At 46.0% G+C, this 18,005-nt stretch overlaps 1 protein-coding gene across 4 annotated transcripts in view; it reads right to left on the bottom strand.

Annotated features, from left to right (window-relative positions):
* Positions 1 to 861: 861 nt before the first annotated feature.
* The window catches only part of STS (steroid sulfatase), a 178,201-nt gene continuing 161,057 nt past the window's right edge, over positions 862 to 18,005 (bottom strand). For all 4 annotated transcript variants that reach the window (XM_084648910.1, XM_084648908.1, XM_084648911.1 and 1 more), the window contains one exon: positions 862 to 3,469. In XM_084648910.1, coding sequence (XP_084505036.1) covers positions 3,090 to 3,469 — 380 coding nt within the window. In that variant the 3' untranslated portion in view covers positions 862 to 3,089. The remainder of the gene's footprint in view (positions 3,470 to 18,005) is intronic.

Genomic DNA, 18,005 nt, shown 5'->3' with positions numbered 1-18,005 from the left:
AATATTATTAATTATATTATTAATTATCTGCATAATTTCATCAATGTGCATTTTACCTGTTAATTTCTCTTTCCCTGTGCTACTATGTTCAACTTTGGAACTATTATTCAAATCTCTCCACTGGCTCCCCCTTGCCCACAAAAAGAAGAAGAGAGTAAGACTAAATGTACTTTAAAAAATCTAAGTAATACCTTTCTCTGAGTCTCCCAGTGCCTTTCTTTTTTAGCCATCTGTTATCTCTCTTTTAGACCCTGATCTCACACATGCTAAACTTTAAGTAATGGTACTACTCATAAATTTGAGGTCCAGGGGAAGTTAGATAGTGCACTAACCAGTAGACCATCTTTCCTCTGAAGCCAAGCATACATTCAAATTGACCTAGGCTGCTACCCTGTACCATGTTAAAGCATTTGTACAGCTAGGACAATTAAACTAAAGGGGTGGAAGAGTCAATCTCAACGCAGTGCAGGAGCAAGCTTTTCTCACACATTTCTCATTAATAAATAATAGAATTTATGCATGAGCCACCATCAAACCATTGTGAAAAACAAACTTTGCCTTAGTGCAGATGATGCTACTATACAAGATGGTACATTGTGCTTCACTTTTTATTCTGCATAAATACAAGACTGTTTTAATTATCAGGATCTGATATGCCACTGAAAGGTACAATACATTTGTAATGTGGGGGGATTATTTTATTAAGCACTAAACAAAATAGCATCCAGTATAACTGCTGAAAAATATAGTGTTATTCTTAATACAATTTTATTGAAGTAACAATTATAAAATTAGACTGCAGATTTTATTTTCAGTGTCAAAAAATTAAATCATATTTTTGTAAATATGAAATGTGGCACAAACAAGAAATAACTTCAACTGTCCATGTTTTTTAAACATCTTTGATGTTATAATATACAGTTAACTTAAGCATTCTTATTAGACCTTAACTAATACGTAGAGGATTAAAGTAGTAGAGGTCAGAAAATTGCATCTATTCAAAAAGATTTCTTTCTACTGTGGTGATTGGAATAGATATGGAGACAAATGGAAAGGGGCGAGGAAGAATTTGAGGTGTATAAAGCTCCTAGGCATGGAGATCGGAAAGACTTGGATGATTCCAAGAAAAAGGGGGTATTGGACAGTCCTAATTCAGTTGGGGAAAAGAGATCAAAGAGGTGGGTGGAGGAATTACTGCTCTTGGTCATTACCGCTCTTGGTAATTACCTCTCTTGAATTAGAGAACATATACTGCTATCTGCATCTAAAAAGGAACAGTTGCATCAGCATCATGCAGAAAAAAAGATACCAAGCTGGGCAACTGACAGAGGAAAGGAAGAAGATATGGACGTTTTTAAGAGTATCCATTGAGAGCCTTATTGAGGTCACAGCTAGGGAATTCTGAGGACAAAGATGGGTTCAACAATGTAAAATAACTCAGCTGAATACATCACTGCATAGTAAGCAAGAAATGTATGGGAACGTATAATGTTGCATACATTCATGCTTGAAAAGTTCCCATAGATGACAGTCGAAAAGTACTTGCAGTAAAACAAGCATAAACAGATTTCTTTGTTGCTAAATTTATCATGTATGTGCTGTGATTTAATAAAGCAGACAGGAAACCAAGCTGAATGGCCATCTCATGACTTTTCAGCTGTAATATAAATAGCCCACATTGGTTATCAGGGAGTTATTTGACCTGACTTGTCACAATACACAGGATCTTGCTATGTTATTGTCAACCTACAGATGGCATGCATGGCATAACATTTAGAAAAACTGCACAATGATAAATCTGCAATGAACCATCCAAAATAGGAAATATGGGAAATATGACACCATACTTACCAGGAAAAATGTATGGATGCCATGGATAAATCTGTGAAATCTTGAGCTTCAGTGCATGAGTTTCATTAAAAAGGCAAATAAAACACTAGGTTATAATAGGCAGAGGGCTAGACTCTAAATCAAAACATATATTACCATGACAGGCAGCTCGAAAAAACAGTGTCACAACTTTAATATTAGCTAAATGTAGTTTTTGAGTGTTAATATCAGCAAAGATCATATTGTGTTAGGGACTTGCTAATACCACCAGAAACCCCCTAATGCAGTGGCTCTCGCACTTTTTGTGCTGGTGACCCCTTTCACACAGCAAGTCTCTGAATGCGACCCCCCCTTATAAATTAAAAATACATTTTAAATGATAAATTTATAACCCTATTGTTTAAAATGAATTTGCCTTTTCTCACCTCTTTTACATTAAGACTAAAATACATTTTTATCTAATTATTGTTATAAGCAGAGAAGTTATTTTTTACATAGTTACTATTTAGTGCTGGGGGCGTGGGGTGAAGAAACTTTGTCAATATCACTTTTCACAGACGTCTTAGTGTCCCATTGCCACCCTTAATTCTGTGCTGCTGCTGATGGTAGTGCTGTCTGCAGAGCTGGGTGCACGCATGGGCTTCAGAGTCAGCCAGGTATGGGGCTGACAGCTGGAGCCCAACCGCCTGAGGGCTTACAGCTCACAACCCTATTTGAGAACCCTTAACTTAATGCAGGGGTTGGCAACCTTCGGCACGTGGCCCATCAGGGTAATCCACTGGCGGGCTGCCAGACATTTTGTTTATGTTGACTGCCGTTCCCAGTGGCTGCAGTTCACCATTCCCGGCCAAGGGGGGCTGCGGGAAGCAGCAGTCAGCACGTCCCTGCGGCTTCCTGCATCCCCCTTTGGCGGGAACAGCAAACTGCGGCCACTGGGAACTGTGTGGGGCCAACGGTCAACAAACAGAAGGTCAACATAAACAGTCATGTTTATGGAATGGAGGGTCCAGGATTGGTTTTCCCTCCCCCCAAAATATTTGGCAATGGTGTATTTAAAAGATGGTTTACCCTATATAGTAGGATTTGGGATTCCAGCAGATACTATAAACCTATGATAGAGTCCTAGGAGCCCCAGTGGGATTGTAAAGGTATTGTAGTGGTTCAAGCAAAACAATCTACCAATACTGCTTGTTCCAATGATTGTAGGTAAAATTGCAGATATGTTTATCCCAAAAGCAAGTGTGTGTGTTTCAGAGGTGTCATGCCTTAGGCAAGCTTGCTTTTTCTTCTGACTCATGGTCACAGTAACAAGACAGAAAGAAGGACGAGCAACATAACTGAAGCCAGGGCTTCCAAAGGATATTCCCCCATGATAACTGGTTGGAGACTATGTGCAATGATTTTGTATGGTTGTTTACAGCTTGTTGAATGACATCAAGGATTTCATAGAAACGATGTTCAGTCTCTGGTGTTAGTGGATTCTTCTCTCCGGGGTCTCTGGAGAGATCAAAGAGTAGCGGTGGGTTATGGTGTGTGACAAGCCTTCCATAGCAATAGCACACGTGGGAATTATAGCAACCGTTGGAGCCTTCTGGATCAAAGTTTGGAGTGAAGAAAAAAGCTTTCCAAATAGATTCACCTGCAATTTAAAGAAACAACAGCTCATGATTAGAGTACAAAAAATCCCTAGGGCTTGTGAAAATCAAAATCAAACCACTTACAATTAGTCATTAATCTCAACCTTTACGTGTACAGTATTAGTGTACAGAAAACCACAAAATACAGAAATAGCACAAAAAAGTTTCTTGCAATGTTCCAAACCTATTTGGAGCAATTGCAGTCACTTCATATTCTTTATTAAAATGAATCATAGACATCTTAAAACACCTTTTTGCATATACCCATGCCACCAGTCTGCACAGGAGTGCACCATAAATAGCCACAAGTCATTGCATTACCTTCAACTCTCTCATTACAATGCACGTCTGCCATGATGCCTACAGAACACTGACCATAGGCAGGCAGCTGATGTTCCATGACTACCATTTATTATGTGAATTATAATTATCTCACTCTTACTTTGAGCCTCTCCATCTGCTTGTTGTAGCTACCTGTTGTCTCTAGTCACATACATAGATTGCAAGCTGTTTGAAGCAGGGACTGTCTTTCCATTAGATTGATGTAGAGTGACCAGCACAATAAGCCCCCCATTTCCTGACTGAGGCCTTTAGGAGCTACTGTAATAGTACTACTAATAATTACACCAATGAAACTGAATTGCAATTGTTTAGGAAATGTGGCACTGTCATCTTTAGGTGACCCACTGCCTTGGCAAATGAGAATCAAATATGTCTTTAATTCTAAATAAGTTGCTAAATGTCTCATTTTGTTGTGCATAGTTAGGGAGTGATATGCACTGATGTAACACAGTTTAATTTTTCTTTTCTTAAAGTATTGACTGTTTTTTTTTTTTTTGTTTTTACAGAAAGCAAATGTGAACTAATGCAGATGTAATTTAAGCGCAGACGTATTGGGGAACCCCAGAATGTTCAACAGGAAAGAAGTCCACCAAGAAATGGCTAATACTTTGCTCAAATAGCACAGAACCAGATTTTTTGCAGTGTTGTTGTAGTCATGTTGGTCCCAGGGTATTTGAGAGACAAGCTTTCAAGAGCTCTTCTTCTGTCCTGAAGAAAACCTGAAGAGTCTGTGTAAGCCTGAAAGTTTCTCTCTCTCACCAACAGAAGTTGGTCCAGTAGATTACCTCACCCATCTTGCCTTTAGACAAGATTGTAACTTTTCATTCTGCCCAGAGTTAGCAACACATAGCTGACATGCCCCAGAGACAGGCCAGAGAACAAAACTCGTCTCCTGTTCTTGCCGGAAAAAACACACAAACTGCTAGCTTTTATTTCACAACATTGCATCACTGAAACAATTTTTTAAACAGCTCACTCTTTAAGTAGGAGGGATCGCTCAGTCGTTTAAGCATTAGCCTGCTAAACCCAGGGTTGGGAATTCAATCCTTAGGGGGGCTATTCAGGGATCTGAAGCAAAAACTGGGGATTGGTCCTGCTTTGAGCAGGGGGTTGGACTAGATGACCGCCTGAGGTCCCTTCCAACCCTGATATTCTATGATTCTAAGTGCCAGTCAAGGAGACTTTTTTTTTTGTGTGTATTTTCCACATTTGAAGGTAAAGTTAATCTCAGTAAAAAGAGCTTCATTGAGCTCAAAGCAAGCTTTGTTAATCCAGTAACTGGCTGTCATGATTTATATGCAGGGCTACATAATGTGGTGTTCATTAAGCCCCCCAACGGAAATCATTAGGAAATAGGATGAGGGGAGTGATAGCTGGTGTATCACTCTATATGTGCTAACTACATTACACTTGGCTTTTAAAGATAAGATTAGTCTTTCAGATAGACCTATGCCAGTGCAAAAAGAGACACAGAATGAAGTTATAATATGCAGCCTGGATTTAAAAGAAAGTCAGTAACCTTAAGATTCTTTCCAGCATCTCCTATCATACATCATTCTTCACAGTACAAGATACATTACCTTTAGGAACTTATTCAGTGACAATCTGACAGAGCCTGGAGGCTTCCAGTTCACTTAGACGGCACTAACACTCAATAATCAGGATGAGGTGGGTGAAGGATATTAGGAGGGGGGAACCTCTGAATGTTGCTTAGAACTCAGCAAAGGGAGAGGATGTTTCAAGCCTGAGACTGACTTGCTTGTGCAGACAATAAGTAGCACCACCTTCAAAATCTTCAGAGAACTCCCTGACTCTTACAGCAGATATCCACAGACTTACAGAGCTGTCAAGTTGTTGCAAAATGGATGCAACCACCTTTGTCTGTGTTTCCAACATTGTTCTGAAAGGCACACTGTTGGCTTTGCTCCATAAAATACTCTCAGATATAAATAAATCACAATTCTTCTATATTTGTCTTTGCACAGACCATTGCTCTGAGCAGGGATATGCCTCTATTTACTGTGGTACTTATTTAAGTATGCTGAGAAAGGTAGATGGTTCTGTGCTGAGTGTTGCTTCAGCGTTTAACTAGCAAAATGGATTGGGGGAGGCATAAGGAAGAGAAAAGGTAAGGATTCTATTAATCAGTGATATCATAGAATCATAGAATATCAGGGTTGGAAGGGACCTCAGGAGATCATCTAGTCCAACCCCCTGCTCAAAGCAGGACCAATCCCCGACTAAATCATCCCAGCCAGGGCTTTGTCAAGCCTGACCTTGAAAACCTCTAAGGAAGGAGATTCCACCACCTCCCTAGGTAACGCATTCCAGTGTTTCACCACTCTCTTAGTGAAAAAGTTTTTCCTAATATCCAACCTAAATCTCCCCCACTGCAACTTGAGATCATTACTCCTTGTTCTGTCATCTGCTACCACTGAGAACAGTCTAGAGCCATCCTCTTTGGAACCCCCTTTCAGGTAGTTGAAAGCAGCTATCAAATCCCCCCTCATTCTTCTCTTCTGAAGACTAAACATCCCCAGTTCCCTCAGCCTCTCCTCATAAGTCATGTGTTCCAGTCCCCTAATCATTTTTGTTGCCCTCCGCTGGACTCTTTCCAATTTTTCCACATCCTTCCTGTAGTGTGGGGCCCAAAACTGGACACGGTACTCCAGATGAGGCCTCACCAATGTGGAATAGAGGGGAACGATCACGTCCCTCGATCTGCTGGCAATGCCCCTACTTATACATCCCAAAATGCCATTGACCTTCTTGGCAACAAGGGCATACTGTTGACTCATATCCAACTTCTCGTCCACTGTAACCTCTAGGTCCTTTTCTGCAGAACTGCTGCCGAGCCATTTGGTCCCTAGTCTGTAGCGGTGCATTGGATTCTTCCATCCTAAGTGCAGGACTCTGCACTTGTCCTTGTTGAACCTCATCAGATTTCTTTTGGCCCAATCCTCCAATTTGTCTAGGGCCCTCTGTATCCTATCCCCACCTTCCAATGTATCTACCACTCCTCCCAGTTTAGTGTCATCTGCAAACTAGCTGAGGGTGCAATCCACACCATCCTCCAGATCATTTATGAAGATATTGAGCAAAACTGACCCCAGGACCGACCCCTGGGGCACTCCACTTGATACTGGCTGTCAACTAGACATGGAGCCATTGATCACTACCCGTTGAGCCCGACAATCTAGCCAGCTTTCTATCCACCTTATAGTCCATTGATCCAGCCCATACTTCTTTAACTTGCTGGCAAGAATACTGTGGGAGACCATGTCAAAAGCTTTGCTAAAATCAAGGAACAACACGTCCACTGCTTTCCCTTCATCCACAGAGCCAGTTATCTCGTCATAGAAGGCAATTAGATTAGTCAGGCATGACTTGCCCTTGGTGAATCCATGCTGACTGTTCCTGATCACTTTCCTCTCCTCTAAGTGCTTCAGAATTGATTCCTTGAGGACCTGCTCCATGATTTTTCCAGGGACTGAGGTGAGGCTGACTGGCCTGTAGTTCCCAGGATCCTCCTTCTTCCCTTTTTTAAATATGGGCACTACATTAACCTTTTTCTAGTCATCTGGGACCTCCCCCGATCGCCATGAGTTTTCAAAGATAATGGCCAATGGCTCTGCAATCACATCCGCCAACTCCTTTAGCACTCTCGGATGCAGCGCGTCCAGCCCCATGGACTTGTGCTCGTCCAGCTTTTCTAAATAGTCCTGAACCACTTCTTTCTCCACAGAGGGCTGATCACCTCCTCCCCATGCTGTGCTGCCCAGTGCAGTAGTCTGGGAGCTGACCTTGTTTGTGAAGACAGAGGCAAAAAAAGCATTGAGTACATTAGCTTTTTCCACATCCTCTGTCACTAGGTTGCCTCCCTCATTCAGTAAGGGGCCCACACTTTCCTTGACTTTCTTCTTGTTGTTAACATACCTGAAGAAACCCTTCTTGTTACTCTTAACATCTCTTGCTAGCTGCAGCTCCAGGTGTGATTTGGCCTTCCTGATTTCACTCCTGCAAGCCCGAGCAATATTTTTATACTCATCCCTGGTCATTTGTCCAATCTTCCACTTCTTGTAAGCTTCTTTTTTGTATTTAAGAGCAGCAAAGATTTCAATGTTTTGCCAAGCTGCTTGCCTGCCATATTTACTATTCTTTCTACACATCGGGTTGGTTTGTCCCTGTAACCTCAATAAGGATTCTTTAAAATACAGCCAGCTCTCCTGGACTCCTTTCCCCCTCATGTTATTCTCCCAGGGGATCTTGCCCATCAGTTCCCTGAGGGAGTCAAAGTCTGCTTTTCTGAAGTCCAGGGTCTATATTCTGCTGCTCTCCGTTCTTCCTTGTGTTAGGATCCTGAACTCGACCATTTCATGGTCACTGCCTCCCAGGTTCCCATCCACTTTCGCTTCCCCTACTAATTCTTCCCGGTTTGTGAGCAGCAGGTCAAGAAGAGCTCTGCCCCTAGTTGGTTCCTCCAGCACTTGCACCAGGAAATTGTCCCCTACATTTTCCAAAAACTTCCTGGATTGCCTGTGCACCGCTGTATTGCTCTCCCAGCAGATATCAGGGTGATTGAAGTCTCCCATGAGAACCAGGGCCTGCGATCTAGTAACTTCTGCAAGCTGCTGGAAGAAAGCCTCGTCCACCTCATCCCCCTGGTCCGGTGGTCTATAGCAGACTCCCACCATGACATCACTCTTGTTGCTCACACTTCTAAACTTAATCCAGAAACTCTCAGGTTTTTCTGCAGTTTCATACTTGAGCTCTGAGCAGTCACACTGCTCCCTTACATACAGTGAAACTCCCCCACCTTTTCTGCCCTTCCTGTTCTTCCTGAACAGCTTGTATCCATCCATGACAGTACTCCAGTCATGTTAGTTATCCCACCAAGTCTCTGTTATTCCAATCACATCATAATTCCTTGACTGTGCCAGGACTTCCAGTCTCCCTGCTTGTTTCCCAGGCTTCATGCATTTGTATATAGGCACTTGAGGTAACCTGCTGATCGCCCCTCTTTCTCAGTATGAGGCAGGAGCCCTCCCCTCTCACACGCTCCTGCTCGTGCCTCCTGCCGGTATCCCACTTCACCACTTACCTCAGGGCTTTGGTTTCCTTCCCCCGGTGCACCTAGTTTAAAGCCCTCCTCACTAGGTTAGCCAGCCTGCTTGCAAAGATGCTCTTCCCTTTCTTCGTTAGGTGGAGCCTGTCTCTGCCCAGCACTCCTCCTTCTTGGAACACCATCCCATGGTCAAAGAATCCAAAGCCTTCTCTCCGACACCACCTGCATAGCCATTCGTTGACTTCCACGATTCAACGGTCTCTACCCAGGCCTTTTCCTTCCACGGGGAGGATGGATAAGAACACCACTTGCACCTCAAACCCCTTTATCCTTCTTCCCAGAGCCACGCAGTCTGCAGTGATCCGCTCAAGGTCATTCTTGGCAGTATCATTGGTGCCCACGTGAAGAAGCAGGAAGGGGTAGCGATCTGAGGGCTTGATAAGTCTCGGCAGTCTCTCCGTCACATTGTGAATCTTAGCTCCTGGCAAGCAGCAGACTTCTCGGTTTTCCCGGTCGGGGCGGCAGATAGATGACTCAGTCCCCCTGAGGAGAGAGTCCCCGACCACCACCACCCGCCTCCTTCTCTTGGGAGTGGTGGTTGTGGAACCCCCAACCCTAGGACAGTGCATCTCATGCCTTCCAATCGGCGGAGTCTCTTTCTGCTCCCTTCCCTCAGACGTATCATCTGGTCCACTCTCCGCATTAGTACCTGTGGAGAGAACATGAAAACGGTTACTTACCTGTATCTGCCCTGCTGGTACATGGATGTTCCCCTTTTTTCTTCTGGAGGTCACATGATGCCAAATTTCTTCACCATCCTTCTGTCCCCGATGTGCAGCCTGCTCCGAATCTTCAGAACTGTGAGAACTGTAGGTTGTTCAGGATCACACAATGGAGTTATGCTGATTTACCCTAGTTGAGGCTCTGGCCCATAGTAATACAAATCATTTGATGTAAAGATACTGGATAACAGAGGTCAAGAAAAATGAAAATGTACATAGCTATCAAATAGCAATGAGAAAGAATTCCAATAAAAATATGCATGTGAGGAATCTGAGGAGGCCATGCTGTCTGATCACACATATGTCTTTGATGGAGCATTTGTGCAGAATGACATTGAAAAGAAATCTGCAGCCAATTCCATCATTGTTGGGCACCATAGCCCAATACCAGTTCAAGGATTTAGCCATACAAATATTAAGTAGAGTGTCCTGAATGATAAAAGCATTTATTTAGGGTAGCTCAAGTAAATACATATGTTTGCAAAAAAAGAAAAGACATGGAAACTAAGTAAACAGTATCCTGTTTGTAACACAAACAAGCAAAATTAAGGACATTCAATGTTAAAACTGAAACCCCAGCCACAGCTTACAACCATTGTCTTGCAATTGCATAAGTAAGGATGGAATGGGAGACACTATATTACATTTGAATGTTATGGCTTTGGTTAGTCTTACTTTTCTAAACACTTCATAATAATTTTAATTTAACAACTTCACTGTTTCTTATTGTAGCGAGTGTGTTGGGCAAAACACTGAGCTGAGCAATGTTTCATTTCATTGTAGTGGCATTCCGGTGTGATTCTGGAACATCACTGTATTGCTGGAAGGACAGCAGTGCAGTCTAACTACTGATTTCCAGATCGTTATAAAAAAGTAAAACATATCAGATTCCGTGCCTGTGGAACAGCCGATATAATACGCTGGTAGACATAAAGAGCTGTCACATTTGTAATCTGTAAAGTTGATACATTGTATAAGGCTGGATATTAAAAGGAAGAGTACTCTTTCTGCCTCTCTCTCAGCTGGTATAAAATCTCATTTTGTCAGAGGGCTAGCCACAAGGATCAAATTAATCTCCCAGTAATTAACAATCTCTTTGTTCTACAAACCATCTGGCTAGTAAAGTCTCATTTGATGTAGGGATTACTACATACTCTTTCCTCTATGGAATCAGCAACTAGAATAAAGAATAAGGCTATGGCTGCAGCACCAGGATTCCCCCACAGCTAAGCATACTAGATCCACCCTGGCATGGATTTACAGGGCTTGTACTATTATTAGTTAATGCTAATTATTTTGTATTGCAGAAGCAACTAGGACCCCTAGTCATACAGCAGGATTGCATTGTGCTAAACATAGAACAAAAAGATGGTCCCTACCCCAAGATGCTTACAATCCAGTCCCCTGGGAGTAACTCCTTTAGTGTGCCAGACCCTTTGGGTGCCAGCAAAAAATGGTTACTTACTTGTAACTGTGGTTCCTCAAAATGTGATACAGACACGTATTCCATGTGGGGGTGTGCTCGCACCATGCTCCAGAGCTGAAGAATTTTGCCTTGCAGTACCTTGCAGTACCCTGGGGGTGATGCTCACACCCTGCATCTGTAGCCCCTCCCCTTGTCATATGAGAGAGGTGCCAAAATAGCCATCAGGTGGACTCTCAATGAACTAAGTGCAAGACCAGAAAAGTGAAAGTGTAACAAGTACTCTAAGGTGTCCTGGATTCAAGCCAGCATTGGTTGAATTCGCCAGGATAACGACCATGCTGAGAATCACTTCCATCTGGATGAATAGGCCATCCTGGTGGAGGGCTTCAGCCCTAGGCAAGACTGTGGGACTGCTTCCAAACATCGTTTCTCATCATCTAGCCATGTAGCATCATGAAGTGCAGGGAGATTACTGCTTGATGCAAAATCTGGCTGTGGTGTTGAATCAGGTCAGGATGAAGAGGAAGGGATATGGGAGGCCAAACCAACAATGTGAGGAGGTTGGAGAACAAACATTGCCTTGGTCATGCGAGAGCAATACAAATGAGTTTTGCACAATCCAATTTCTGGTTATGAATAACCTGCAGGATGATCGGAATTGGAGGACAGGCATACAGGAGCACCAATTCCGAGCTCAGGTGAAAAGCAGCAGTCCAGGAACCCAGACTGAGAACTTCTGGGGAGCAGAACAGTGGGCATTTGTTATTTTCTCTTGTGGTGAACAGGTCAATCATCAGGATGCCCCAAACTGCAAAGATGCTCTGCCGGATACTGGGCTTCAGAGACTACCTATGAGTCAAGGAGAAAATTCTGCAGAGGTGATACGCCAAGTGATTGTGTATCCCAGGTAAGGGATCAGCCACAAAGGTAATGTTTTCCCAGCTGCAAACCTGCCAGAACCTGATCGCCTCCTGACACAGCACGTTGAAGTGTGCTCCCTCCTGCCTGGTGATATAATACGTTGCAGAGGTATTGTCAGTGAGTATGAGAATCGCTGAACCCAGGAGGTGATCCTGAAAGGTCTGACAGTCCTTGTAGATGGCACAAAGTTCCAGGACATTGGTATGTAGAGAAATTTCTTGTTCCACAGGCCCTGAACTTTCAGTGAGTTCATAATGCACCCCCTAACCTATTAATGAGGCATCAGTGACTATAATCCTGGTCAGTGAAGGCCGAGCAAAAGGAACACCCTGGCACACATTGTCCTGAATTATCCACCACTATAAGGCCCTGAATCAATGGGGGAAGCTGGTCAAGCATTTCCAAGGGATAGCAATTCAGATAATAGACTGACTTCAGCCACAGCTAAAGAGGATGAATGGATATTGAATTACCTGTACGCATGTGCCTAACAAAACTCAGGCTGTGGTTGAGGGCTGAGACTGCAGCTCCAGACATAAGTAGTGGATCATGTGGAATCTCTCAGTCAGTAGAAACTCTCTTGAATTCATAGAGAATTCATCAGGACCTCAATGAATTTGATTCCTTGAGTTGGAACCAGTGTTGACCTAGGCAATCAAATAGGTATAGTGTGAAGTGAACATTAGACTTCCACTCTGGACTTTCCCCCCAGTAACCAATTGTCCAGTTATGGGAAGATATGAATTACCCTCTTCCGAGGTATGCTGTTAACACAATCATGCCTTTGCTGAAGACCCGGGGAGCAGATAACAGGCAGAAAGAGCACGATGTTCTGGTAGTAATGGCCAGCCATGACAAATTTGAGGAACCTCCTGTGGCTCAGGAGGATTGCTACATGGAAATAAGCACTGAGGGAGAGATTCTGGCACGGAAGAGTCATCTGGAGAGAATGAGGAGGCAGTTTGCTGTGCCAATGACAGATTCTGTTCTTGCACCACAGGATCAGGTCAGAAGGCCCAGGGGGAATGGACTAAGCTGTCACTTGCAGCTGAGACAGTATAGGAGTGAGAGTTAGTGTCACAACTGGTGATCTTGGTAGGGAGTTGTTTGAGGAGCAGGATCCCAGGGACCTAGGAGCATCACAGGGATTCCAAGGAGGTCACTGGGCATATGGATAAGGCACTGGTGACCAGTAGGTACTGGTCCAAGAGCCCGTGTTCTGACTACAGAAGAAGATGCCGATCTCAGTTCTGGCAGTGATCCATGGGAGATCTCTGGTGCCTAGCCAACAAGGACAACTAGCTGACCTGGTTCTTGAGGAATCCTGGAGGTTGTGAGATGACAATGGGGGAGTCATCCCCAGTGGGGCAAACAACCAGTCAGACTAAAGCCCAATAAGGAGGTGGTATAATTGCTGAAGAGAAATGGGGAAGCGGCACCAGTGTCACCGAATAGGATACACTCCTACCTGGTACCTGGAGAAACATCAATACCGAGGCTAGTACTGGACTTGATGATGGGATGCGGAAAGATGCATCAACATTGAGGGGACCTTTGGTGCCAGGCCTGGCTTTGACTCCATAGTTTGTGGCCCAAGTGGTGCGAGCTGCAGTGGCGATGACCTGATGGCTTTATGACATGGCCGGAAGGTGCCAGGCACATAATGGGGAATGAGCCAGTAGAAGCCATAGCACCGAAGAACGGAGAGTCAGGATTGAGAGGCAAACCAAGTCTGATGCTGCCTGATATACCATTAGGGTGACCAGATGTCCCGATTTCATAGAGACAGTCTTGATATTTGGGGCTTTGTCTTATATAGGCACCTATTACCCCCCCACCCCGTCCCGATTTTTCACACTTGCTATATGGTTATCCTAAAAGCTGTTGGCATGGAGACCCCCCAATTGAATTCCAGGAGGTGGGCAGGTACAAGTCTGCCTGCATCTAAAGCCCCCGCTCCCCAAGCCGTAGGGGAGGAGCCACAGGACCCAGGAGCCAACTGATGATGGGGGACAACTAAGGAATAACAGGGTTGGGAGTGTGGGTCATAGATTCAAAACTAGGGATCCAGAGGGGGAAACCGAGCAGAGAAACCTGGACAATGCCCACTGCTCCTCAAAGCTGTCTAGGGAACCAGCGGATGCTGCCCAGAGGAACTCTGCCTGGACACATCAGATAAGGGAGGAACAGAAGTAGGCCCTACAGTCACAGAGCACTTCCCCATCCAGCATCCTTCTCCTGATATTGTAGATGGCTACTTTGGCTAGTGCTAGGAGGAGGTTGATGAGGAGGTCTCATGACTTCATGAGGCCATGGACAGGGGTCTCAAACTCAAATGACCATGAGGGCCACATGAGGACTAGTGCATTGGCCTGAGGGCCGATTCACTGACACCCCCACAACTGCCCCTGGCCCCGCCCCCACTCCACCCCTTCCATGAGGCCCTGCCCCGCCTCTTCCCACACCTTCCCTGACCCCATTCCAACCCCTTCCCCGAAGTCCCCACCCAACACCGCCCCCTCTCTGTCCCCAGGGGGTGCAGGAGGTGTGCAGGGTGTGGCAGGGGGCTCAGGGCAGGGAGTTGGTGTGTGGGGTGCAGGAGGGGTGAGGAGTGCGGCAGGGGGTCAGGGTGCAGAGTGTGACAGGGGGCTCAGGGCAGGGAGTTGGGGTGCAGGGTGCAGGAGGGGTTCGGGGTGCGGGCTCCGGCCCGGTGCCATTTACCTAGAGCGGCTCCGGGGTGGCAGCGGCATGCACCAGGGCCAGGGCAGGCTCCCTGCCTGCCTGCCCTGGCCCTGCCCCGCTCTGCTCCACTCCAGGAAGCAGCCGGAACCATGGGAGCGGGGGCAGAGGGCTCTGTGTGCTGGTTCCCCGTTCCAGGCCAATGGGAGCTGCGGGGGGTGGTGCCTGGAAGTGAGAGCAACACGGAGCCTTCTGCCCCCTCCTACCCCCAAGGAGCCGCAGGGACATGGTTCCGGCCACTTCAGGGAGCAGCATGGGGCTCGCTGGCTGTAGTTTGCCCACCCTTGGCTTGGAGGTAGGCAGAGGGGTGGGGGGTGTGGGGAGCTTGGTGGGCCGCACGAAAGAACTCCAAGGGCCGTGTGTTTAAGACCCTTGGCGCATATGAAAAGGTGCGTGGAAAAGTGCAGGCAGAACTTCAACCGGAGGTTCTGGAGGAGCCAGGAAAGAGACTGCAACCTGGCACATTCTAGATACGCATGCGCCAAGGTCTCCCTCATGCCGCAGTATGGATAGGTGTCAGGGATGGAGAATCGTGCCAGGTACATGCCCGGGCTTACAGCTCTGTAAACAAGCTGCCAACTGCTATCCCTGGCAGGCTGTGGGACCAAGGTGAAGTACAGGCTGGCCCACCAGGGTGCCTAACCCCCCCACAGATGGTAAGAGGTCCCGCCTCTTGGTATCTGGGTGGGACACAAAGGTGAGGAAGTGAAACGTGTGGAGCATGAGTGTGTAGAGTTGTTGCATAGCCGCAGTCAGCTCAGGTTGTGGAGGAGCCGGGGAGGCTTGCAGGGCAGGGGCCTGATGGAGAAGTCCGGAGAGTCAGGGGTAAGGGATGAGTGGTAAGGCTGCCCCCACTTCCTGGAGTGCGCGCAGGGGAGTCTGAAGGGTGGAGAGCCCCATGCACTGATCGAACACCAGGGATACACCCAGTCCCCCTGGTCGTAGTCCAGGAAGTCTCTGATTCTGGTGGTTTTGGCATGGAGACAGTCAGTGCTGGTGCCTGCATTGTTGGTACTGGACTTAATGTACATCAAATGGCTGGAACCGGAGTTGACAGCATGGACCCTCACCTCTCACAGCATGCTATTGGGAGCAGTTGAATGGACCTGCTCCATCCTGCATGCCAGAAGAATTACAGTGCTGATCAGCACTCCTCTTAGAAGAGGAAAAGGAGTGTTCCTAAGCCCTGGAATGGTCCTGACACATTTTATGGGATCTCTTCCTTGCCACACCAGAGGAAGGTGAACCACCCCTTTTCCTCTTAGGGGAGATGCCAGAGCCCAAGTGCAGAGTGGCATCAGTTGCTGGATCTGAAGGCAACCGCCAATGAGACAAGGGCCTTGGTGCCGAAGCGGGCCTCATTGGCCTGCTTCAAAAGGTGCTGCTTCAACCGCAAGTCTCTTGTCCCCTGAATTCTCTCTGTGAATGACTCACAGATGGAGTACCTCTCTTTAATGTGTCTCTCACTGAGACTCACCGAGCACCTTGTGTAAGTGGTTGCTGTTGGGGATGGTCCCCCTATATGACAGACAGTGCTTGAAGTCTGGTGAGGGCATCACACAGGGCAGCCAGCTACTCTACTAACACTAAACTAACACAAACTAAAGCTAAGGTACTGCTATTACAGTGCACAAGAAAAAGTTCTCAGACAACTGAGAGCAAAATTGTGAGGTGAAGACACCACAGAGAGCTCCAATTCTAGCTGTGGGAGGTGAGAAGGAACTGAGGTGGGTCAGGGTGGTGCCACCCTTATCTGGCCAGAGGAGGGGTTATGGCAGCGGGTTATGAGCACCATCCTTACGGGTACTGCTAAGCAAAGTTCTCCAGCTCTGGTGCATGGGGCGCACACACACTCACATGGCATACACGGCTGCATCTATTCAAAGAAGAGCCTCTGTTTCCCACTGTGAGCTCCTACAGCGAGTGCACTTTAGTTCAGACCACTGGGGACACTTTACTGTCTTAGGGAACAATGCAATCCAGTAAGCATTTACAGTGAGGCAGAACAGCCTTTCAAAGCAAGGTATTCTTCATTAATTCACTGGAACAAAGCATGAGAAAGTCCTTAGGTCAGCAAGGAAAAGCCAAGTTGAAGACTTGTCCATATTGGAAGCTCAATGGCTTTACCATGCCATAATTCTCTGAGTCCATTTTTAGTCTCTCTGCCCTTTCTCTGTGTGTGCCCCTGCCAGAGATCCTGTGTCTCTCTCTGTCCCCTGAGTGTTCTCAGAAGCAGTCTGGGCACACCTCATCCCTTTTTTCTCCAAACTCAGCCATGCTGTGTCCAGCCTGCCCAGTCATTTCAGTGTTAATGCCCCAGTTGTTGGCTCTTTCGTTGTCTCTCTTGGGCCCTTCATTCGTATGGGTTGGTTCCAGCCAGCTCTTGAGAATGCATCTGGCCTCAACCCAGGCAGCATACATGTTCCAAACACCTAGCCCTTATCTACCTTGTCCCAGGAAGAAAATCAGCTCCCTCCCGCCTGGGGGACCCTAGGGATCTGGCACACTACAAAGTGGATTTGTATAGAATCATACATACAGCTCATAAAAATATGACCAGACATTCCCACATATGTGTCACCTCCACTGGAAAAGGCAGGGAAGCCTCAGGTCGCACCTGCTCTCCCTGAAACCACCAGTAGGCCTTCACCCACACAATGATATCAGTTTCCCAACAACTGCCCATATGCACCTCAGCATAACACTGCTCCTCTACACTCACTTTGAAGAAGCCCAATTAAATTCACACAGAAAAAAGTCTTTAACTTAGGGTATGACTATACAGCAGCTGGGAGAGGGCCTCACAGCCTGGGTAAAACAGCAGTACGGGCATTGTGGCACAAGCAGCAGCATAGGCTAGCCACCCAAGTGCAAGCCCGCCTAGCCCCCTGGGTTTGTACTCAGATAGCTAGCCGAAGCTGCTGCCCATGGCATAACATCCGCATTGCAATTTTTAGTGCATTAACCCAAGCATACCACCAAAACACCATAACACTCAAATCTACTCATAGATTGCTTATCACTACAACAAACTGCCTTTCCATTCCAGCATTCAGCCACCATACATGTATTCTCACACTCATGTGAGACCAACTTAACTCTGAAGGCTAGGTAGTAACAACAGAATATACGCTTTTGAAATAAGAGCTTCTCAGTAAAATACATCTTTCCGAAGATGAGGTTAGGGTTGTACATGTGTATGTGATTTTTGTCCTGGTATTACCTGTTCTCAGACACACAGGCATTGAAATGAAAGGAAGCTA

The sequence above is a fragment of the Lepidochelys olivacea genome (assembly GCF_965140295.1).
Source record: "Lepidochelys olivacea isolate rLepOli2 genome assembly, chromosome: 1".
Classification (NCBI taxonomy): Eukaryota; Metazoa; Chordata; order Testudines; family Cheloniidae; genus Lepidochelys; species Lepidochelys olivacea.
The sequence above is the reverse complement of the archived record's forward strand: the minus strand, read 5'-3'. Positions and strand labels throughout refer to the sequence as shown.